We start from the raw sequence: 24,861 nt of genomic DNA on the forward strand, positions 1-24,861 counted from the left end.
TCTGATTTTACTTCTATTGGTCCTTACCCCAAAGCTCCCCACCATGTTATTTTTATTTCAAGTTCTTATATTTACATGTTTTTATGTACAGTATTTCTTTTAAATTAAATATATGCTTCTGGTGCCAAATTCATCATCACATCAGTCCTATCCTACCAAATTCCAGCAGTAGGTATGTGGTCAAATTTTCTCCCATGGATTAGATAAATAATTTACTCTATTTTTCAACCCATACTTTGAGTAGTTTTGTAAAAATATATGAGACTATGACTTTAACTATCTCTTCTTAAATATTATTCTTCCTCCTATTCTTTTTATCCCACTTTTTCAGTCTTATACTCTACACAGCACTACATCTAATGACACTGGCCTCTTTGCTGTTCCTCATGTAATAGCATATCTTTACCAATCCTAGGAATTTTCTCTGATGGTCCCTCATGCTTGGAATTTTCTCCCTCCTCATCTCTATCTCTGTCTGGTTTTCCTGGCTTTCTTTAGGGCCCAACTAAAATCCCATCTTCTACAGGAAGATTTTCCCAACCCTTCTTAATTCTGGTGACTTCCCTCTTTTAATTATTTCCTGTTTTTTCTGCATATAGCTTGTTTGAACATACTTGTTTGCTTGTTGTCTCATCCATTAGATTGTGAGTGTCTTGAGGGTATAAACTGTATTTTCCCTCTTTTTGTATCTCCAGAACTTAGCACAATGCCTGGCATAAAGTGGGCATATAATGAATTTTGATTAATTTACTATTGCCAAAACTGTCAGATCATTTGAGGCAATTTTATTTCCCTTGTTCCTTCCCCCAGTCATTTAAAGCCCTTTTAATTAGCTTTACTAGTATATTTTTATGGGCCTTTGTTAGGTAGACTCCATTTCCAGTCAAGCTGATTATTCCTATATTTTAAGCTGTTTTCATGAGGTCCACATGCTATTTTCAGATGTAATTTAACTAGCTGTTCACTACCCAAATCTTTTTTCTTCTGCCTTTAATTGGCAGTAATGAAAACATCATCTGTTTCCCCAAAGATTTTTTTTTTAAGTCAAGACTTCATAATCCTTCTTAACAATGTTTTTTGGGTTCCTCTAAGTAATATGTCTCCACATGAATCACTAGAGGAGATTATTATATTATTAGACTTACCATAGGTAGATAGTCTGTTGCTTAGATCATATACTAATGATAACATGATTTTATCTTGCATTTTTGTGAACATATTCAGGTCATTTCATATGTAGGATATATTTCCTATTCATCTATGACTTCCTTCAGAGCTGTTTCAGGTTCCTTTCTTCCCCTTCTTCCGCCACCACTCACAAATCTTAGTCTCTAGCTGAAAGTGATTAATTCTTTCTTATGGTTTTTTTTAACAACACTTTGTCTAGATAATTCCCTTATCCTTATCATATTCTACTTTATCATGCTTATTTTTAGGATTGCTCAAGGTTAAACACACTCATAAGAGATTGACTTAAAAACCAAAATTCAAGTGGACAAATTGGCAGAGAGGAGTCTACCTTTGCAGATGGATTGGTAATAGATAGCATAAATCATAAATATGGCAGTTGTGGGATCTATTAAAATGATTCCTCTTTAAAAACTCTACTTCCCAAGTTCTTTAATTAGTCAGATTATCTGGCAAGAGTAATAAAAAATACTATCAAGTATCTCAATGTTAAGTGGCTTAATTTAGTGAACCCAAGGATTTTTGTGATTAAAAATTTTTTTTTCCCTTCAGTTGACACATAGACACTCAATCAACAAATATTTATTATGGTCTATAATGTCTCAGGCATCATACCAGGTCCTGCGGCTACAAGCACAATGAATAAAGCAATCTCATTTGCAAAGAGTATATTCTAAGGAGAAAGACATATCTACTGAATAAATATAAAGAAAATAAATACAAATAAGTTTGTCTAAATATAAGGTGGTTTGAGAGAGAAAGGACAGTAGTAATTGAAGAAGAAAGAGAACAAGAATTTATTAAGTACTTATTGTGTGTCAGGTAGTTCACTGAGTCCTTTGGAAATATTATATCATTTCTTCTTACAACACTGTGAGAAGTAGGTGTGCTATTATTATCACCATTTTACAATTGAGGAAACTTAGGCAGTTAGTTAAGTGGCTTGCCCAGGGTCACTCAGCTAGTAAGGACTTCCTGATTCCAGGCCCAGCGTTCTATATACTTTATCACCTGCATGAAGGGATCAGGATAGATTTCAATCTGGAAGATGGGGTCTGAGCTGTTTCTTGAAAGAAGAGGGGGATTTTGTAAAGCAGAAATGAGGGAGGAATGCATTCAAGGAATGGGGGAGGAACTCATCAAAAAGCTACTCAAAAATACTTATTAAATTAAATTGAATAGAACAGAGTTCATCAAACAGAAATGATCCCAATCTTTCCTCCCTTTGCATAGCTCTTCTTCTGACAATGTACATAAAATAGAAATAATTGACTTCCCCTAAAAAGACTGAAACTGTCTTGACTCTGCCACTTAAAAGTAATTTCTGGTTAATGAAATTCAGAATAATTACATACCACCAAAAAACACATTTAATTGGTTGCCTTTCACTTATGCAGGATGTTCTTAATCTTCTACTAAAGTGAGGCAGCTAGGTAGCATGGTGAATAGAGTGCCAGACCTGGAGATGGTAGTCCTGGATTCAAATCTGACCTCAGACACTACCTAGGGCAAGTCACTTAACTCCAATTGCCTAGCCCTTGCCACTCTTCTGTCTTAGAATTGCTACTGTGATGACGTTGTGGAAATTCTGGGGTGGAGGATAAAAGGTATGCATCTCTCTCTCTCTCTCTCTCTCTCTCTCTCTCTCTCTCTCTCTCTCTCACACACACACACACACACACACACACACACACACACACACACACACCTCCCCAGTGGTCTTTTTCTAGATAGGTGAGATTTTCTGTCCTCTTCCTCCATTTTTATTAAAATTACATTGTTAAGAGCTACTAACAAACTCCTGACTTGAGAGTTAATTTTATAATGGTGACCACAATATTTTATAATATTACATTTAATAATTCCACTTTTCATTTATTACATTACTAAAATAGAAAATAAGGGTTTAAAAATATCTTCCACCAAAGCTGTAGAAATAACTCTAGTTCTTAAAAGTTATGCTGGAGAAGGAACCCAAATTCTGTCAATTCCTTTAAGCTAGAATGCCTTGGAGAGCAGGTCATTAGTAGACTGTTTCATTCTTATGAGATCCCAATCAGGTAATTTTGGAGAGTCACCTCACCAGGTTAACCACAAAGCGTTATAAAATTTTATTGATAGTAAATTCTGAAGACCATCTACTCTAGTACAGAGGAATTATATAACGTGTCAGTGGAGAAAGAACATAGACAAATTAAATCACAGAACTGGAAATTAATGAAGGGTATTTTTTTTAAGTCTCAAGTGCATGGAGGTTCCAAAAATTCATTTCTTCCCATCAAGTGATGCTCTATTTCCAGTGATTCAGTGACTATATTTAAATGTCAGTGATATAACTATTCAATGTGATACATTTAAAAAATCTTGACCACTAAGTTTCTAGATCACTTATTTGATTCCTTCATTTCTTAAAAGTAAAGTTTTGAAGAAAATTAAGGACAACTGGAGTCTTGAAGATCACATGAACAGAGAACATATTCTCAGAGGTCAACTCTGTCTCTAAAATAGAAAACTCTAGACTTAGTAAATTATTAGATATCACATGGTCTACTTTTACTAGCCCCAATTTTTCTGCCCTTTAAAATTATGTATTCTCTGAAGAGATGTTTTTATACCTTGGGAAAAGGACAGCAATATTCTTCATTAAATTTTCAGGCAAATGAGGACATCATATTAAAGGCAAAAAATGTTATTCATGTTACTGAGAACATGATAGAAAATCAAAATGCAGAAAGGGAGGAACTCAAGAATCTCTGGACTGAATGGCAGCTTCATATGAATCAAGATAAGTCAGTTAAACAGCAGTGGGGAGCCTTTAAAGAACAGCTGAAAAAGGTAAGTGTATTCTCATTGAAAGGAACAATCTGAGTCCATATTTCCAGTCCCTTATGGTTTAAAAATAAGTTCTTGATGAGAACTCTGCCAGATCCTTCCATGTCATAGAAACCTCCCTGGTAACAGAGAGTTGATGAAATGTGGAGGTATACCACAGCTCGAAAATGACAGTGAAATATTTGCTTGTAAGACTAAAGAAAGTATACTAAGAACCATCCAATATTTATTTCAGACAACTCAGAACTTAAAACTTCTTCAGGAAGCGCTTATGCCTGTGTCCGCACTTAACCTTGGAGGCAGCCTTCACAGTCTCTTACATCTACAAAAAAAATGGAACCAAATGAAACCTCAGTTTCAGGTGAGGAAATAGATGGATGGACTTTGTTGAGTGGCATGAAAATGGGAAAGCATTCAGTTGCAATTTGCATAATTTATTTCAATAGCCTGGCAAATTACTCTCTTTAAAAAAGGGAGAAAATTTCCCTCTGTAACAGTGCTAAAGTTCTCTTTAAAAACAAATTTTCTATATTGGTTATTTTCTGTGCAGCTGGAGGTGTCTGTGTGTGTTTGTATACTCAGGCATATACATGACACTTTCTGTCTACAAGATACTGTTTATATGCTTTGTGAGAGTCATTTTCATTTAAATTGAAAGAGTGTCAGGAATATATACAATTGCATATTTCTTCTAAATTATTTGCCCTAGGAAACTAATTGCCATTGTTTTCCTAGACTGAAACTCCAAAAGGTGGGGGTTGCCTGCTGTTGGCTAGCATTCCCTGCTTTCCCTGATTGCTATGTCTCTGTCAACCAAATCATCCCTGTATTAACCTGTAATTGCCCCCCGACAATTCTTGGTTCCTTACTGTCATCCATGGCTATTTGTGGCTAATTCTCCTTTATCCCATTTGCCTTAAATGGCAAAGTTACAGAAGGAGTGGGTGATATAAAGACTGAGTCATGTTCATGGCTGCTGGCCAGCCAGCATGGGTTGCAATACTTTTCTCCCTCTGAACCCCTCCTCAGCTTGGCACAGAAGTCAAAAAGGTAGCCAGGGCATTCTGTGGACAATATGTGCTGTCTTCTTAACTTAGGATCTCTCTGCTGCAAAGTTAGACCAGACCATAATCCAAATCCAATCTTTTTGTCACTACTGTATAACAATTGACTTCTATGATTTACTGGCTTGAAGGGATAGAGGCTACTCCATAGATTTGCTCATGTGTCATGACCTTCATAAAGTATTATCATAGAATCCCAGTATCTTAGAAATGTGAGGGACCTGAGGGGTTAGTTAGTCCTGAACAGGTATCTCCTCTAACTATACCCCAAGTGATCATTCAGCCTCCACGCTAAGACGTCCAGTGAATGGGAAGAAAGAGTGAGGTAGCCAGTTCTATTTTGAGACAGCTCTAATTATCAGATTTTTCTTTCTTTTTATCAAGCTATAATCTGCCTCCATTTAATATCCACTCATTGCTTCTCTGGAGTCAGGATAAACAAATTTCTCTTCCACATGATAGATAGTCTTTCAAATTCCTGAAGTCAGCTTCCATTCTATTCTCCATCCCGTGTATTGCATGCCAGGCTAAATATCCTTAGTTCCTTCAAGTTATCTTCATATAAAGTGATTTTCAATCACTTCCCCATCTTGGTTACCTTTCTATTTATGGAACTCTCCTGGAAAATATAACCATTTTGTTTAGTAACTCATCACTACTGAGAATTTCTTTGGAGCCAGTATAATAAATCTATTAAGCAATAATATAAGCCCAGGACATCTTATTTTATTTTCAAGATACTGAAGAATAGTCCCATTTCTTATATGGAAATCTCCCACCTCCAAACTGTATCTTATTTTCATTCTGATCTCTTCTTTGGATGACTGATTCACTGTCAAAACCTCAACTCTAATTTTTATTCTGATGATTCTCAAATCTATGTCCTGGGTCCAGACTTCCTGCTGGGTTTTATCTTCAATTACCTCTTGATATTTCTACCTGGAGCCAAATGCTACCTTTATCTTAAACTCAATTTATCTAAAAGTGAACTCATATTTTTCCATAAAATGGGTCCTCTCCCCCTCAACTTTCTTGTTTCAGTTAATAATACTCTCCTGGCCACTTAGACTCAAAACTTCTGAGAACATTTTGACTTTTCCCTCTCTGCTTCACCACCCCTTCCATTTCCAATCCTATTTTCACATCATCTTTTCTTTCTTTTCTATTCCCACTACCTCCACTATACCCTTTTCTGACCCAATGCCAATTCTTTTGCAATAGTTAACTGTTCTTTCTCTTTTCTTCTTGTCTCTTCATGCTCAAATCTACTCTTGGCAAGCCATCAGCTAAATTTTTTTTTAAATAATCGTTTGGGTACAGCTAGGTGGCTCACTGAATTGAGAGCCAAGACTAGAGACAAAAGGTTCTAGGTTCAAATCTGACCTTAGACACTTTCCAGCTGTGTGACCCCTGGACAAGTCACTTACCTAGCCCTTATTGCTTCTTTGCCTTGGAACCAATACACAGTATTGATTCTAAGACAGAAGGTAAGGGGTTTTTTAAAAAATAAAATAATCCCTTCATTATATTATCACTCTGTTAAAAAAAACAACTTTAAATGTTTCTCATTTTATTATGAGAAAAAATTCAATGACTTAGGACTTATAGTTGTCTCCAGCATGAGTCCAACTTTATTTCCCAGCATTACTTTCTGCTCTTATTAGCTTAATCAGTTTGCTATTTTCCAGGTACGCTTTGATAAGCCTGCCTGTGAAGTCTCTACCTCTTTCATCTCTTCATATAATAATCTACTCTTTAAGACATAGTAAAAATCTCACCTAAGTTTCTTAAAAGTCTTCTTAGACCATTCCAGTTAACAATGACGACTTCTTATGTTAAGTAATTATTGTATATGCCATGTGATTGAAATTTGCTACCATATCAGTTGTTTTTTTTATGAGTCAGTTAGGATTTATTTTTTCAGATTTTCATAGAACTTTTTTAACTTATTACTTTTTAATTATTAATTAATTTTTTGAAAAAATGTTAATTAATTGATTTAGAATATTTTCCCATGGTTACATGATTTATGTTCTTTCCCTTGCCTCCTCCCGTTCCCCTCCCATAGCCAACAAGCAATTCCACTGGGTTTTACATATGTCATTGATCAAGAACTATTTCCATATTATTAATATTTTTGCATTAGGGTGATCACTTAGAGTCTACATTCCCTATCATGTCTCCATTGACCCATGTGATCAAACAGTTGTTTTTCTTTTTGTGTTTCTACTTCCATAGTTCTTTCTCTGGATATGGAAAGCATTCTTTCTCATAACTCCCTCAGAATTGTCCTTGATTATTGCATTGCTGCTAGTAGAGAAGTCCATTACATTTGATTGTGCCACAGGGTATCAGTCTCTATGGACAATGTTCTTCTGGCTCTGCTCCTTTCACTCTGTATTAATTCCTGGAGGTCATTCCAGTTCACATAGAATTCCTCCAGTTCATTATTCCTTATAGCATAATAGTATTCCATCACCAACAGATACCACAATTTGTTCAGTCCTTCCCCAATTGGAGGGCATCCCCTCATTTTCCAGTTTTTTGCCACTACAAAAAGAGTAGCTATAAACATTTTGTACAAGTCTTTTTCCCTATGATCTCTTTGGGGTTTAAACCCAGCAGTATTATGGCTGGATCAAAGAGCAGGCAGTCTTTTAAAGTCTTTTGGGTATAGTTCCAAATTGCCCTCCAGAATGGTTGGATCAATTCGCAACTCCACCAGCAATGCATTAATGTCCCAATTTTGCCACATCCCCTCCAACATTTCATATCAGTTTGTATATGTGTTTCATTTCTCACTCCACTGAGATTATAAACATCACATTTTAAGAAGTTCATTGAGAAACTGAAGAACTTTCAGGGAAAGGAAGTTAGGTTGGCAGTACTGAGGTCATGACATATGAAGGAACTGAAGATGGTAAGTCCAGAAAAAAGATAATAGCATCTAGCTTCTTAAGAATTTGATGGACTTTGATGGACAGTTAGATGGGTGGAAATTAGTCTCTTTCTATGAGACCTAAGGGAAAAAATTAGTAGCAATGCATAGAATTTTCATAGAGGTCAATTTTGATTTAAAGTAAAACTTCCTTGCATGGGGACTCTTCTTTGTCCCTTTTCCTCCATGGAATGCCCTTCCCTTTTTCTCTACTTATTTAAATCTCATACTTCCTTCCAAGTCTAACTCCACACTGTCAAAAACTACAGTGGACTCCTTTGGAATGCAGTGCTTCACCTCATTAGAAGGCTCTAAACATAAGCTAAATACGTCCTCCCCTACCTTTGTGGAGAGATCCTTGTTTAGGTCAGGATCAGACTACATATGGCTTCTGAAATCCCTTCCAACTTAAAGATTCTGTGTTGCTATTTGCCATTAACTCTCACAGTACAGTACACATAATAATAAGATTCAAAGATTATTATTAATTGGGTCTTTCCATATTGTTTTGATTTTGAAGGTCTAGATTCTTAGTCTCTTCAACTTTTGACCACCTATTCCAAGGCTGTAAAACTTTTTTGGTAGTTTTTTCAAATGCTCTTCAAGTTTCTCAGCCCTTACTAGTCGTATACCGAAGGCACTGCCCATTCTTCTGTTTGATCTGACCAGTACATTATAATGAGAGAACACTTCCTGGTTTCTGGGTATTGTGGGCTATTTATGAATCCCAGTATTCTTTCCTTTTAAGTAATAGTTCAAAATTGCTGCTCAGCTACTGAGTCACCCTCCTAATGTCTCTGCCACATTTGTATGTGGCAAACAATCTCCCATATTTGTTCACTTTCCTTTTTTTTTTAATACCTGGCACTTGTCTGTATTTAATATTCAGCATGATTGTTAGTTCATTTTCTTAATGAATAAGAACTCTCTGCTGCAGTTAAGCTAGCATGTGATTGCTGTCTTATGAAGACTTTTTGTCCACTCCTAAAATAAATGATGTGGTCTCAAAGAAGCACCTCCTCCACTCCATGAGTCATGACAGGTTTTTTATATGCTATGACAAGTGGCATTTTGCCCACTGATATTTTTTTTGCCAGTTCATCGAAAAATCCCATTTTTAGTTCACTTAATTTTAAGGATGGATATGCCTTATTAGGGTTGTAATATGATAAAGTATAAAATAAGAGATTTTCCAAAAATTGGAGTTATTTTATTGCCTTTTCTCATTCTCTAGCAACTGGATGCTGAGATCTGGTACCTTCTAAAAATATTTGAAGTGTTAAACCTCAAAGGAGCACCTATAAAGGAGAAGACTCAGCAGTTAAAGGACCTCACTCAACTTCATCAGAAGCAGAAAGAGAGACTCAAAGATTATGAGAACATACTCTCTAAAGCAGTCAGATTCCATGGTGTCAAGGAAGAAGTAAGAATTATAACACTTATCTTGCAGTCTATTTTTGTGAAAATTAAAAAACAAAATTTTACCAAAAAATGTCTTTAATCCTTTGCCTACAGAGGAAAATCTAAACTATAGAGATGACATCGGAGGCCTTCTATAGCCTGCCTTCAAAGTAAACCTCTTTAGAAGTACTCTCTCATTAAGACTTTCCTCTAATGCAGTGGTCATAAATTTTTTGGTCTTAAAACCTCTTTATTCTCTTAAAAATTACTGAGAATCCCCCCAAGAGCTTTAATGTAGGTAAATCCATTGATATTTACTATATTAGATCTTAAAACACTTTACTATTGTTGTGAAAATAGTTTTGACCTCTCAGATCCCCTGAAAGAATCTCAGGGATCTATGGGTAATGTTGTCCTAGGGAAACCTTCACTCTTGCCATATTGATCTTTGTCCTTTGCCATGCCATTCACATTTTTATTTCTGTGCCTTTCCTTATACATATACCTCCCAGGAGAGTCCTTTCCTGTTTTCTACCATTATCTAAATAGCACTCTTCCTTCAAACTTGAGGTTTTTTCCAACACCCCAGAATAGAGTGTTCACTTCTTCCTCTAAATTCATTTAGCACTTATGGAGCTAATATTAATGTAGTATTAATGAGGTAATTAATTTTTACTTGTAATAATTATTATATAGCAACAAGCTATTCTTAATGTGGTACTTAATGAGTAATTAATTAATTGTGGTGATAACACTGATAACAAGTGAAGTGATTGATAGAGTTATAACTCACTGGTAAAAGAAATTAAAATTAAAAAGCTTGTAACATCAGAGATATTGATTGTTTAAAATCTGCCCTGAAGCCTCCTCTTGAAAAGGCAACGTGTAATTGTTAAACTATTGCATTTCAGCTGGAAAGTCTCACCAAATCAGGAGAACTGGAGTTTCTTGAGTCGATTCTTGAATGGGATGACACTTTCGATGTTAAAGTTCACCTTCGTCGTTCTCAAGAAAAGCAGGCACATATAGAACATCTTTATAAACTTGTGCTTTCCTCAGGAATGGACATCATTTCAGCAGTGCAGCAACCTGTAAGCAATTTAGAAGAAAGACATTAGTTTTATTTAATTGCAGCTGGGAATTGGACTAACCTATAAAAGCAGTCCCCTGATAGGTAAAAACATAGTGTAATACAATAATATCTTATAAAATATAGCTATTGGTAGGATTAACTTTTGTTTCTTTCTTTTCTATTTTAGCCTATGGCAAAAGAGGCAAACTAAAAAGAAGGAAATCAGAAAAAGAAATGTTTAAGCTGTGGAATCATTGAACATTGGAGATAGTCTTTTAGAATAAAAACATGGAGTTCAATATCTTTATTTGACATCTGCGGAAACAGAGAGGGGAAATGACTTCCCAGCAGAATAAATCTAGTTAGTGGCAGAGTGAGGTTTAGAATTCAGCTCTCCTTATTTCCAGATACTACACTGGAAATTCTACTTTTTTTCCATGGTGATATCTGATCTGCTTCATGATGTTCTAATAATAGAAACAGCAGAGCTGACAGGAGGAAAACCAGCCAAGTCCAAATTCTAATGAATTAAACACTAGACACCAATTAATTTTTTAAACCCTTTCTTTCTTCCTTTCCTTTTATTTCTTGATATGAATCGAGGCCACACCCCATCACAGTATTAGTAAAATCATCATGGAGTCTTTGCTGACAGTTTCTTTAAGACTATCACTAGGTTGCATGAGGTACAATGTGCCTAAAGTAATCCTTCACCCCCTCCAAAAAAAAAAAATCCAAACGGCATTGATAGAAAAAAATTGCTGTTTCTGTTAGCGGGTTTAATCCCTATTCTAAAAAAAAACCTATTTCCCATTTCTAGGGAAAGCTTGTCCTTTTAGAAGAGCCTCTTTTGGTGAGAGATTTTAGCACAAGGGAGAAAAAGGTACAAGACTCTTCCTTTGTACAAATAATGTAAATTGTTCTCAAATCTGCATCTGTAATTTAGCCTGTGCAGCTTCTGATCAGAGATTGGAGACATGCATAAAAAAAAAAAAAAAAAAAAAAACCTAAAGTTAAGCAAGAGATGACAAGAAAATGATAGTGTAAGAACCAAGTTTTCCAATGCATATTTTATGCTTTTTGAAGGATAGATTATACCTTATAATGAATGGTGCCTCTGAGATGGTCTGATCTGATGAACAAATGGTCTGAACATAGAGCTTCGGGGCTGAGAATGTAATTGTTAGCATTTCCCATATCAGATGGTGGCTTCTCTCCGAAACAATTGTATCTTAATAAGCTACAGTTAGGGCAAATCAGAAGTCATTTTATTTAAAACCAACAACAATGGTGTATAGAAATGCCATAATTCAAACAGGACAGTAGATTCCTCTCATTACCATTTGATCTCTTCCCTCTCTGTCATTTTCTCTCTCCTCTCACTACTAGACCTGCTTTAATGTTTCTGCGAAGACTCTCCAGCAGCAGCTCGAAATACTTCAAGGTGACAGTATGGTCTGGCAAGCTAAAGCTGATAAGTATGAGGAGGAGTTGACCCGCATCTCACAGTACTGCACGACTAGAGAAGAGATAAACGAGGTCTGGTGGAAGAACACATAAATGACCAAAAGCTATGCTATTCACTAACACTGACTACCACTTGGTATTTAGACCTCATCTATGCTCAGTGTACCATCAGGTGGCTTCCTTCTTACCAATGGTTTTTATCTGTTGGGTAGTAGTCTTTGGTTTGGGGAATCTGAACTTCTTTAAGTTTGTTGATGGGAATATGTCATCAGGTACAAGAAACAGTGCTTCAGCATGGAGTCTTTGGTTGTAGTTCTGGGTAATGATTTTGGCATGAGTTCTAACTCATTTGTAGGACTAAATAGATTTCTTTTAAAAAATGGATCCTAGGGAAGTTGATTCTGTCTTCATCACCTCTAACATTCTTTCCAACTCCAAAATCCATGATCCTGTGTCATTGGCAATCAGTTGGATATCGAAACCAAAGAGTTCAAAATGAAGATGATATCATTTTAAGTAAATTGGCAATGTTCATTGGAAAAACAGAAAAGAAATGTAGAAGAAAGCATGCCTCCATTTGCAGTGAGAAGACATGCCATTTACTAACTGTGTGACTCTGAGCAACTCTTATCTTTCTAGGCCTTAATTTCCTCTTCTGTATAATGAGATTAGGCTAGATGGCTTCTAAAGTTCCTTATCCTGCTAAATCTTCATTCCTCTGATCAACAAGATCCAATGTGTGAACTCATTCAAATTGATTGCTTTTTTTACTGGCAAAATAAATATATCAGAGTAAAATAGGCAACAATAGAGTCTCTATCCTCCTTTCTGCCTTCTTCTCCCTCTGTTCTCTCTATGTCTTTGCCTCTGTCTCTCTCTTTCTCCGTCTCTTCATCTCTGTTTCTGTCTCCCCCCCATATTCTGGATTTTGAGCTAGAAGCCCCTTTTAGCTTAAATTTCTATGATCCTATTATTGAGTTTATCCAGAACCCTCTTTATGAAGAAGAAAGCAAATTCCAGAAGGGCTCTTCAATTTAGCCAAAGCCACTTAATAAGACTTTAAACAGCACAATTTCCTATCACACAGAAGAAAATGAGCTAATTCCACCCCTTCCTTCCCCATCCTAGTCTAACCTCTCAACCCAGTGCAGATTCCTGGGCACACCAGGACAATGGCACAAATTAGAATATGAGGCACAAGTCTGGATGACGGGTTGCAACAGGAAAAGAATAAATCTGGTTTTTGAGTTAATTTCCTGTCCATCCCTTGAGAAAATACAGAAGCTCTTTTCCAATTCATACTACTTATGTTTATCCTATTCATTCTAGATCCAAAAATGTTTTCATAAACTGTCATCTCATTGTAATATAGTAAGAAAAACCAGTCACTTAGCAGTGGCCTCATTCCAAAATGCAGGGAATACCCACTTGCTATTCCCCACAGCAGAATTAGCCCTGTGGTTTTAGATTTCAGGCAGGTGCATGTCCTATAAAATGATCATGATTTGAACATGGCATGAGAGAGAGAATGTGGCCCCTTTCCTTCTAGATTCAGAGCAACAGGAGGGAAACAGGAACAGGGCTCTGACAGCTATTTTTATTTCAGTCCTGTGCAAATGATTGTAGAATTTTGCAATCCTTTTTTCTGACCCAGGAGAGGCAGCTTTGGGACAGAGACAAGTTTGCTAGTTTGGGGCTGTGAGTTCTTAGATATAGTCCTTCTGCTGTCCAGAGATATAATAATTGGATCTTCTGGGTACCCCCAAGTTATAGTCTGCAGCCAATACATTTTCTTTCTTAGTAAGAACTTGCAAATGCTTTGCTAGAGAAAATACCCAGGGACTCCAGCTCATTGCTAAAACAGGACTACAGTCACATACATCTTGACTAGAGCAGCTGGGGAAGAAATTTTTTTGTCAATTTTTTTTTCTGATATGGCCTTATGATCCCTTGTCCCTGAACAAAATCACTTTCCTGTACTTGGGGTCACATTAGACAGCTGCTAAGTTCCTTGCTGACTCTCAGATTCCATGATTCTGTGACTTATTCCTTCTTTATCATTGTCTTTACTACACAAAATTGGTCATTCGCAATCCTTCAGAGATAGTCAAGAGAGGCGTTTCTGTATTTACTGATGACATAGATGGTGAAATTGTAGGACCATTCCTAGCTGCTCTTATCCCAGTCTCTGTTTGTACTTTGGGGAGTCAAGCCAAGTTATGACATATATGGAACTAGGGCTGCTGATGAGTTCCCAGATTCAGTACTTCTATTTACAGGACTATCACCTCTGAGTGGAGAGAGCCTTTCCAAAAGCCAAGGGGCACAGGGCTACAAATGAAGCTTCCAGGAATGACAAAAGTGTCTAGATTAAACAGCCATGTGGTGTCAGGGATGACCAGCCTTGCACCAAAGAATAGTCTATGCTGGTTCCATGGTCTAACTGGAGAGTTTTTGATTTGTGTTCCTAGGAAAGAGATAGAAAAACTGGGACGTGGGGGACAGCTGATAGTATTGGTCTCTGATATCTCTAGCATCCAATGATGTAAGAGTATGGGTTAAGTTACAGAATTCTTTTGTTTATTCTTGAGTCCTGTGCATCTTGGGTAAGTGGAGGTATATAGAGAATTGTTGCTTTGTTGTTGTTTAGTCGTTTCAGTCATGTCTAACTCTACAAAAACCCATCTGAGTTTTCTTGACAAAGATACTGGAGTGGCTCACCATTTTCTTCTCTAGCTCCTTTTACACATGAGGAAACTGAGGCAAACAGGGTTAAGTAAGTGACTTGCCCAGAGTCACACAGCTAATAAATGTCTGAGACCAAATTTGAACTTAGGTCTTCCTGACTCCAGGTCTGTCATTATATCCACTGAGCAGCTTAGCTGTCCTTATTGTTTATTGTCATTCAAAAGCTAAATTACAAATTCACTATTATTTGTCACTTTATTTTCTAATGGAAACAGCAATCTTAGCATTGCTTAGTTTAATTGGTGGTAAAAACTATCATGGAACCATAGAATTTTTTTTTTTAATTTTAAACCCTTGTACTTCGGTGTATTGGCTCCTTGGTGGAAGATTGGTAAGGGTGGGCAATGGGGGTCAAGTGACTTGCCCAGGGTCACACAGCTGGGAAGTGGCTGAGGCCAGGTTTGAACCCAGGACCTCCCATCTCTAGGCCTGGCTCTCAATCCACTGAGCTACCCAGCTGCCCGGAACCATAGAATTTTAAAGCTGCAAGAAACCTTAGAGATCATCTTATCTAATAGCCTTATTAAATATATAAAGAAATTAAGATTTAATGATGTCACATGGTTGCCTCAAGGTCACAAAGCTAGTAAATGGGGAAGCCAGAATTTAAGTCTCCATCTTCTAACACTCAAAGAAATGCTCTTTTCACTATACCATGAATAGCTTATTAATTGACCAAGAATTTATTAAGCATCTCTTCAGTGGACCACACTATGCAAGATGTTTTGCAGTTAAAATGAATATATAAAGGATGTAGTCAAGGCTCTCTAATAACTTGAATTATAATTGAAGATCAAAACATACATGTGCAAAAAAGCTAAAGATAATTCTGAGACAACTTGTAAGTAAGTTCACATTGCTATAGTATAGGCCAGTGTTGGTGAACCTTTTCCCAGTTTGAGTTCCCAGAGGGCAAATTCAAGCTGTCTTTGTGCCCCAGGATTAACAGAGGGAGTTGAGGGTAGAAGTGCTTGCTTTGGGCAGAGGGGTGGGGCATGCAAAAATGTCCTCAGGTGCTGGGAAGAGGGGAAACAGAGCAGCTCCCCAAGGGCCGAGTGCTGGCTGTGATTGCATGCCACAGTTTTGCCATTGAGGGGATAGACTATACTTGGTAAGAAAGCAGAACATTGTATGCAGAGTAGTCAACATAGATGACGAGTTCATAAAACTCAGGGTTTCCAAGTACCTGTTTCACAACTTATTAGATATAAAGTCTGGGTAAGTTATTTTATCTTGATAAGCATCAGCATCTTCATATAAGAAATGAAGATGATCATATTTTCACTACTTAACCCACAGGGCTGTTAGTATAAAAAATGCTTCGTAAAGTCCTGTATCTAAATTGTTATCATTATGTAAGTTTTGAGAGAATACAGAGTAAGAGAAATATCACCATAAGCTGAGTTAGTTAGGGAAGGCTTTTTGGAAGAAGTGATATCATCTTGACTTTTATGAAGGATTAATAAGAGAAAGGATCTAGGAAGGGGGCAAGGTACATGTAAAGTCAAACACAAGGATGTCTTGAGAACATATGATGGATAATTCAATTAAGTATTTATGGATGCTTCCGGATCAGGAATATCTGTCTTCAAAGCTCACCTCTGATACCTACTAGGCTACGTGACCCTGAGTAACTCACAACCTTTCCGTGCCCTGGACAATTCCCTTAGACACTAATACTGGGCAGTTTCTGATATGCATCAGTGAAGACAATTCTGACCTTAGACACAACTTATATGCAACTCAGATTCTTCCAGAACCCTGGAAATCACAGGTCATCTGCATCAACCAAACCAACCCAAACAAGGAGGGCCAGGTTCTAGCCAGCTAGGTGCTGAATATATAAACATAAAGAACAGCAACATGACCCTTGCTTTTAGGGAACACCCTCAAAGGAAGGAGGAAATAGCACATAAGCAAATAGTAAGATATAAGTTAGGATGAACTAAAGACAAATGCACTTGGACAATTGGAGATGGGTAGATCTAGAAAGGCTTTAGGGAGAAAATAGCATCTAAGAGCCTGGCTAAAGAGAAAGAATTTCAATAAGCTGGGATGAGGAGGGAGCAAATTCCAGGCAAAGGCACCCAGCCTGTTTGAATGTACCAAAGTGAGATATGCCTGAATGAAACTGAAGAACATTGTCTTTATAGGATCTGGAATTATGTTATTACGAGAAAGAGAAAACCTAAGTAAAAAAAAAGCAATAAATTAGGGTAGATTTGATTCTCTCCATAAACACACGTAGCTGCTGTGCAAAACACCATCAGCTCTGTGGGCTTTCAGACCTAATGCAAGCTTAATGGAAAAATAATTGCAAGGTGTATTTCCAGTGCTCCTTAGTCTAAATAATGAGTACTTGTTATGTTTTCTATTAGGAAACCCAGAATAGCAAGAAACGGCCAAATTCCACAATGCAATAAGAAGGAGTGTTTGGCATACAGACATTTTATTACTGTTATATCTCGGGTACTTGAAACACTAAGTAAAATACAAATTTTTATTGAACTGGTTTTTATTATTATTTATAGAAGACAGGGTACTACGTAAAAACAATAATGCTAGGTTCCCTGCCCAGCAGCCTACCATTTTATTAAGTGAACTATAGAACTTAATAGAAAGGATGTGAGTTATACAATGCTTAGCTGTGAGGGTGTTGAAAGTCCTTCACAAATGATGTTTACATGAACACTAATCAGCCACCAACACACTTGTCAGCAGGCTAATCAGAGTCTTCCCAATTCTCTTCTCTCAGCAGTTCTCTGAAAAGTGGTGCTGAGTAGGGTCTTGTCTGCATGGTTTCCATTTCTTTCTTTAAAATATAAATCATTCATCTTCTAACAGCCTTTTCATATTCTACCTGTTGTCAGTCCATAGTCCAGAGCACTCAGTTACTTTAGCTGTCAGTGACAGAAAAAAACTGGTCGGACTATGTCCAAATCAATTCGCACAGTGTTAATTAAATTTAGACTATGGCAAAGGGAGATAATATTGGGCTTTGCGAGAATAAATTGTTGAAGAGGATCAAAGTCATATATTTATAAAACTAGGAGGCCCTGGTCTGTATAGGCAAAATATCAACAATAACAACAAACCAATAAACAATCCCATTAGCTAATTCAATGTAAACATGGTTTGTTTGGTTTTTTTTTTAACCTCAATTGTACCCCATGACTTATGTAGTATAGAGAGAGGGGGTCATATAGTTTTTTCAAGCTTTGGCTGAGTTCAAAAAGCAGTTAGGGGTTTGGAATCTTGAGAAAAAGGCAGTTGGTTTGGGTCTTCCGTGGAGAGAGGTTGTCTAACCAACTGAGCTGCTTCCTTACCTATCTGTAGTATTGAAATTTAGCCTAGCTTTGAAATATTTATTTAAGAAATTGTTATTTTGGATAAACCCTTTATATCTTCCTTCCCTAATATTATTTCCTACCTTCCCTCCCTTACCTTAAATGCCTGTGGAGTTAATAAGGAGAGTAATTAGAGAGGAGTTCAAATCTGTGAAGAGTTAATTATATTGACAATATTAGATATAGAGAAACTAGTCAGTCATCATTTATTTTGTAAGTTGAGTTAAAGGCTGGTCCTTACTCAGACTTCATCTCTGCCTCCCTTCCCCCACCTGAGGTTCCTGAGACAACTGTTAGGGCTTTCCTTTGATCCACTTTCCTGACACATCAACCTTTAAAGATAATAAACCCTTTTGTGTTTCAACAGACCTATTAGTATAATTTGTCTGTTAGTTATTAAGAGAGGGAAGAAGAGGGAAAGAACCAACATACCCTGGGCTTGAAGGGAAGCCGGGGTATCCATCTTGAAGGAAGGTGTAACTTCAAAACAAGTCCCTTCCTGTGAAATTAACTAAACCATGTTTGTTAATTTCAGTTTAGTCTATTTCCCTCAGCCTGTGTTTGAGTCTAAGTCCCAGTCTGTAAAGCCTGCTGTTTGTCTATTTAGTTTAATTTCTCCTCTCCCTGAAGATCTCTGTTTCCCTTCTGTGTTATACTCCTGACTTCAGCCCTATTATATCCTGAATCTCCTTAATCCCAGCCTACCTGTAATCTAGATTATTCACTTAGCAAGTCTCTGACAACCTCCTTTCAAATTCCCTTATACCACACACACCCTTCTTCAAATTATCCCCATTACATATATGACCCCCTCTCTCTATACTACACTTAGAAAATTAATATCACCTTTGTCTCTACCTCAAACATTACAAAATACTGTTCTAAAATTGAGAGGTAGGATGAGAGGTGTTAGTATTTGTTTTGCATTATACCTTAGAATATATATTTTGGGCATAAACTTTGAACATTTGTGGTGTATGTGTGGCAAGCTATCAAAAAGACAAGATGCAAAGCATCAAAGGCATAAAGCTATCTATTGTACTATATGAGAGAAATCATGAAATCTTGGTTGATAAAACTGGAAGAGATCTCAGGGATCTCCTTCTACTATTCTTTTGTTTACAGATGAGAAAATTGAACCCCATGCAAGGCGCACAATGTCAAAGCCAGAACTAGAACCCAGTCTTCCCCTGTTAAGTCCCCTTTCTATGATACCACACTCTTATTCTAATTTCATCACTTATTCTTTAAATTTCTAAATTTAGTATAATTGGTTTATTTTAAGCCTGCTTTCTTCATATAGACCAACTCCTCCCCTACCTATCACCTTTACATTTACATGAGACTAATGGAATTTTCCATAGTACCTACAAGGTTAATATGTCCCTGGCAAAAAATGGAGGAAAAGAAGTAAATACATCAATGGCTATACATTCAAAATAACTATTCTTCCCAAATACATTTAGAGAATTATATCATCCAACTTTTATTTGTTTTTATTAAAACTGTTTTTAAAACCCTTACATTGGTTCTAAGGCAAAAAAAATGACAAGGGTTAGCCACTTGGGGGTCAATTGACTTGCCAGGGTCACATAGCTAGGAATTGTTGAGGCCAGATTTGAATTTGGGACCTCCCATCTCCAGGCCTGGTTCTCTATCCACTGAGACTATCACCTAACTTTTAAATAGTTCCATAATAATAATAAACCTCTCTGAAGCTCTTCTATCCAAAACATAGATGAGTACTAAGGAATAAATACATTTTAAAAAATCCTCTGAGAAGTCCAAAATGCACACCACAAAGTCAATGTTTAGGTTCTTTGCATGAAATTTACTTATAGAGCAGTTTCTCGGGCCATTCACTCAGGGTCTACAAGAAATTGCTGCATGTATATATATAATTCATACAAGCCTCATGATTTCTTTTTTGAAAACCCTCAAATCTAACTCTGGACATTTATTATTGTCCCTGGACAAGTCCTTTAACCTATTTGTCTCCATTTTCTCATTTATAAAATGAAGAAAACAGTAGGTTCCCTCAAGTTGTTGTGAGGCTAAAATAATATTTCTAAAGTGCTTTGCAAACCTTTAAGAGTTATATAAGTGCCTACTATTTATTATTATTATTTTTATCAATTACATATATTAACAAATTTTCACATAAGTTTTAGTGTCTAATACTATTAAATATTTATGTTTTTCTGTGACCATAGTCGGGGGGTGGGGGAGGGAATCTACCATCAACTATGCTACTCTTCAGATGACAAGATAAACAGTCATCACTCATCCTATACTCAAAACATTTCCAGTTGAATAGGGCCTGTCTAAGCTTTTCACAGCTCTTGTGACTATAGAATTGCTTCAAAGTCATTCTCAGACATTGGTATAATATGTTAATAGAGAAAAAAATCTGTACTATATAAGGACTAAAAATGAATGGCAGCCTGGTGTCAGTAAGTGAAGGGGCAAAGGACTTCTAATGACGAGTATACATCTTGATGATTCTAATCCCTAAGAACTATTGGCAGTATATATTGCTTTAAAACTCAGGGAAGTAGGTAATGCATTTTAGAAAGAATTCTTTCTAAAGAAATCTAAAGAAATGAATAAAATATGAACTGTTTTGATGCTTAATGGGATAAGAATTTAGCTTATTCAGAAAACAAAGCTATTCAGAATCAATTATTCTCTAAAATATCTGGATAGCCACAGTATAAGTTAAGCTAAATTTAGTTTTCTGGCCCATCAGATCCACACAAAAAGTTTGTTCGATGACTAAAATGTATGAATAACTGTGATAAACTGCTTCCCCAAGGCTGAAGAAAAGAAGCTACTGTCTTTTCTTTCCAAACAGCCCATGTAGAGTTACTGAAACAGGAGAATTGTCTTTGCCCCAAATGCTGGCTATGTAATCTAGGATTCAGGGTTGGGAATTTAGGGTAGGCTCCTAGACAAGAACTGACTATAGAAAGAAAGAACAGGAAGGGGGCTGAAAGGAGAAAAGGGCTTCCAAAAATCCCCAAATATCTCCTGCTCTGATATCTGAACTTTGAACAGTACTGCCCTTCATCTTTTAAAATGCTCATATTTAAACAGAACAGCATCCAAGGCAGCAGCAGTGTGGTCAGTAGGGTACTGATGTGGAATTGGGGCATTTCAAATAATATTTTTTTATTAAAAAGATTAAAAGAATTATAATAGCTAACATCTATAAATCACTTTAGGTTTGAAAAATGCTCTACCTATGTTAAAAATGATTTGATCCTCACAATATCCTGAGGAGGTAGGTGCTAGAATTATCCTTATGTTAAATGAAAATGGGAGGGACTCACTGGTCTCTTAAGGTTCTAAACCTATGAACCTATGGCTAGAATAGAATGTATATACTCCTTTAAGCCCTACTCTTGCTAGGAATTATTTTATCAGAGAGCTTTTCTTTAATCAGGTATAGACAATAGTAAATTAATGGAGGGGAGCCCATTGCAGAAAGAAAAGGAGAAGAAGGAGAAAGGACTTATAAAAGGGAGAGGAGTCTGAGACACTGGAAACAATCTGTAGAGATTTTACAGTGGTGCCCAGGGGCAGTTATAATAAAACACTTGACTTTTTGATGCATTTTTCTCTGCTGGAAAATGTCCTCTGTCCCCTATACAGATGGACTGTGGCGACACACTGCCTATAAATGCCAGGATTCTCATGCCAGGATTATTTTCAGCCAGGTCAGGCAGACCCAAGAAATGAAAGCTTAACTTGAATCTTTGCTCATTGTTTCTCTCTCAGTCTACTTGTTTTCAGTAGACTCAGAGTATATAATATCTGACCCTGGCATTTTGAAAAGGATTACAATTTTTAAATTATAACTGTCATTTTTCCTAACCATCTTCTCATAAAAAGAATTCTTCTATTAAAATCCTACTGATTTCTCATTGTAGGATGGTGATGACCTTGGCTCATTGAACACTAGTTAACAGTGTTAGTTCTGAGAGGATACTAAACTATTAAGTCTTCAAGGTTTGGCCTAGAGATGGGCCATATGTCTGTAGTCCAATTACTAAAACACCTACATTTGGAAAGGCTCATGATAATAATTAGCATTTATATGGTACTTTCAATTTTCCAATGTTCTTTACATACTTTCTCATGCAAGCCTCATGACAATCTTGTGAGGTAGATGCTATAGGAGTAATTTGTCCGATGAGGAAATTGAGGCTCACAGAAATGGCCATGTTTATATGTGCTCACATATCCAGAAATCATGAAGAATTTGACCCATATCCGATGGGCTATTCTATGTTGCCTCTCCTCAAAAGAAAAATGGCTTCCAGATAAAGGATTTTTGCTGCATCCACAACCTCTCATGAAGACTGTTTGGTAAGTTTTTAGAGGGTTAAGGTCTGTGCACACCTGGATGGGGCAGAGAACACTGGGCTTTGAGTCAAATCTCGCCTCAGATCCTTACTAGCCATGGAATTCTTTGCCAGGCATTTAATTTGTCTCAGCTACAGTTTTCTCATTTATGAATTGAGAGAATTAGACTCGGTGGCTTCTGCAGGTCTTCCTTGCTCCAAACCTGTGATCCTTTGGCCTTTGGTAGGGATATCTACCTGAGTCAATAAAATTATGGATTCTGGAAGTATTAAATGAGGTAACCCTGTTTAATTTGCTTTTTCCACTTGTAAACTGGCCCAGTTATCTTTGTGGAAGTGCTTATTTCTGTGTACTATCTGCAGCAGCACCCCAAAATAGAAGGGGAAGAGACAAAAAAGTCAAATTAAACACTTAGAAATCCAAACTTCCCCTGGTTACCTGAAAGTTTTTTTTAAGGTACCAATAAATTTTCATTTCAATCACCACAATATTATTTATTTTGGTAAGTCAACAATACGGAGACTTTTGCTTCAGCCTGTGCTTTTACCATTTGCCTTTTCTTACATGCTCAAGTTTAGCAGTTGGCTTTAGAGATCTCTGACCATTCTCCTTTTTGACAGGCTAACTAAAATTAGAAACAGCTGCATGAATCATGACACCATTGGATGAGTAAGAATGATACCTAGTTCTGTCAGTTCAGAGAACAGAAGTGAAGTTGTGGGGAAGAGGGTGGGGGTGGAGTGGAGAGGATATGCCAGGGAAGAAAGGGTTCGCTAACTGAAGTTAGCAAGAGTAGACTTTAGATGTGGCTAAGATCTTTCTAATTTTATAGATACAAAGGCTTCTAGAGAGCCCTGACCTGCTTATAACTTCCGCTTAGAAGAGTGGTAGTATTGAATGAGGTTTGGGAAAAGCATATGGCTTTAAGTTTGAATTGGTTTTCCAGTGAGGCCAAAGGGAAAAGGACCAGCAGCTGCAAATATTAGACAAGAGATCTCATGTGTCAGAAATGAGCCGATCCCATTTCAACATACCCACGTTGCCAATAAAGAGATTCTCTTGCTCTATAAATCATATTTGGCAGAAGAGTGTAAACCTGAAGTAAACAGAAATAAGCTTTTGTTCATCCTTTATCAGTACTTAATTTCTGGATCTGAACTTGACTCTTCAAATTTCATGGTATAGAGTTTAAGGATTACATCCAAGACTTGTTCCTTATCAACTTGGCTTCAAAGAAATGATAATCTTTCTAGTATGAAGGCACAGACTTAACAAACTGAACATCACATAGACTGTCAGCCTTTACATTTGACCAAAGTTATTATAAAACTTGGGAGGATTCTAACAAACAGGTTTATCTTTCCAGGAGAAAAAAAAATCAGATAAAATTAAATGATCTTTGGGGATAAAACAAATGATCCAAGGGTATATTGTTGGCATTATCTGTTTTCTTGCGAATGATACATGGTATGCCCTGGGATTGAGAAGAGTTTAGGTCAATTATGCCCTTTGGGATCACCAAGTTATGCATGAATGTAGCCTTGATATTTTGATCTAATAATTGAATTCATTTTCTCTTTTTACATCAAACTCACAAGTCTTTTAAATACCCAGATGACATAGAATTTTAGCTTTTTGATTCTTTGGTAAGCATGTTAATTAGCAAGTAGTATGATTTTTTTCATTTAACAGTTCTCCAACTGATAATCAATTAAATGCCCTTATTTTGAGGAATATCTTTTATGCTTTTGGATGGTGTATGGTTTTTTCTCTACAAAGCATGCTAATAATTAAATATTATACCTTATAAATGAAGATGTTTTAATATGTTTCCATGTCCTTGGTTTAGTCTGTTATTTAAAACTTGTATTTAATTATGATATTTAGTATATTAGCATAATAAATGTTATTAATCATTCATAGGTGAATCAATATGAGAATTCTAGTTCATATATATCAATAACAGAGACAATATTGATATTGTTTTAATTATTCAAATCATCTGGCATTTTGCCAGTGTTTTTCCTAAGTTTTTAAAGATTGATCCAAGAGGTATCTTTACTGAATTGCCCCCTTGAAATGCTTGTTTCCATAATATAGCAGAATTTTAAACAATTACTGATAAAATGCTTTGCAGGGCAGCTGGGTGTTAGTATGACACCAATAACTGGGTTGTTCTATGTCTCTATTCCTTCTAAAATCATTTATTTGCTGTCATTAAGAGATGGTTTACATGTTATCTCTGCTTCTCTTAACAACTCACATTTCAAGATATCTTGGAATAGACATTCAATAAATATTTATTGAATTGAATTATCTGCTATAATATAGCCAACCCTTTCAGATAAATGCCTTCATATGAATATAATATAAATGTTGCTTATTCTTAAATTCCTCACTATTTCAGGGGACAGTGAGAAGCACAAAAAAATAGTG

At 36.4% G+C, this 24,861-nt stretch overlaps 1 protein-coding gene across 1 annotated transcript in view; it reads left to right on the forward strand.

The window, feature by feature from the left end:
* Positions 1-24,861, forward strand: part of CCDC141 (coiled-coil domain containing 141) — a 280,596-nt gene that overhangs the window by 218,664 nt on the left and 37,071 nt on the right. The window contains exons 13-17 of the mRNA XM_044669079.1: positions 3,844-4,023; positions 4,256-4,381; positions 9,257-9,445; positions 10,335-10,514; positions 11,885-12,034. Coding sequence (XP_044525014.1) covers positions 3,844-4,023; positions 4,256-4,381; positions 9,257-9,445; positions 10,335-10,514; positions 11,885-12,034 — 825 coding nt within the window. The remainder of the gene's footprint in view (positions 1-3,843; positions 4,024-4,255; positions 4,382-9,256; positions 9,446-10,334; positions 10,515-11,884; positions 12,035-24,861) is intronic.

The sequence above is a fragment of the Gracilinanus agilis genome, chromosome 3 (assembly GCF_016433145.1).
Source record: "Gracilinanus agilis isolate LMUSP501 chromosome 3, AgileGrace, whole genome shotgun sequence".
Classification (NCBI taxonomy): Eukaryota; Metazoa; Chordata; class Mammalia; order Didelphimorphia; family Didelphidae; genus Gracilinanus; species Gracilinanus agilis.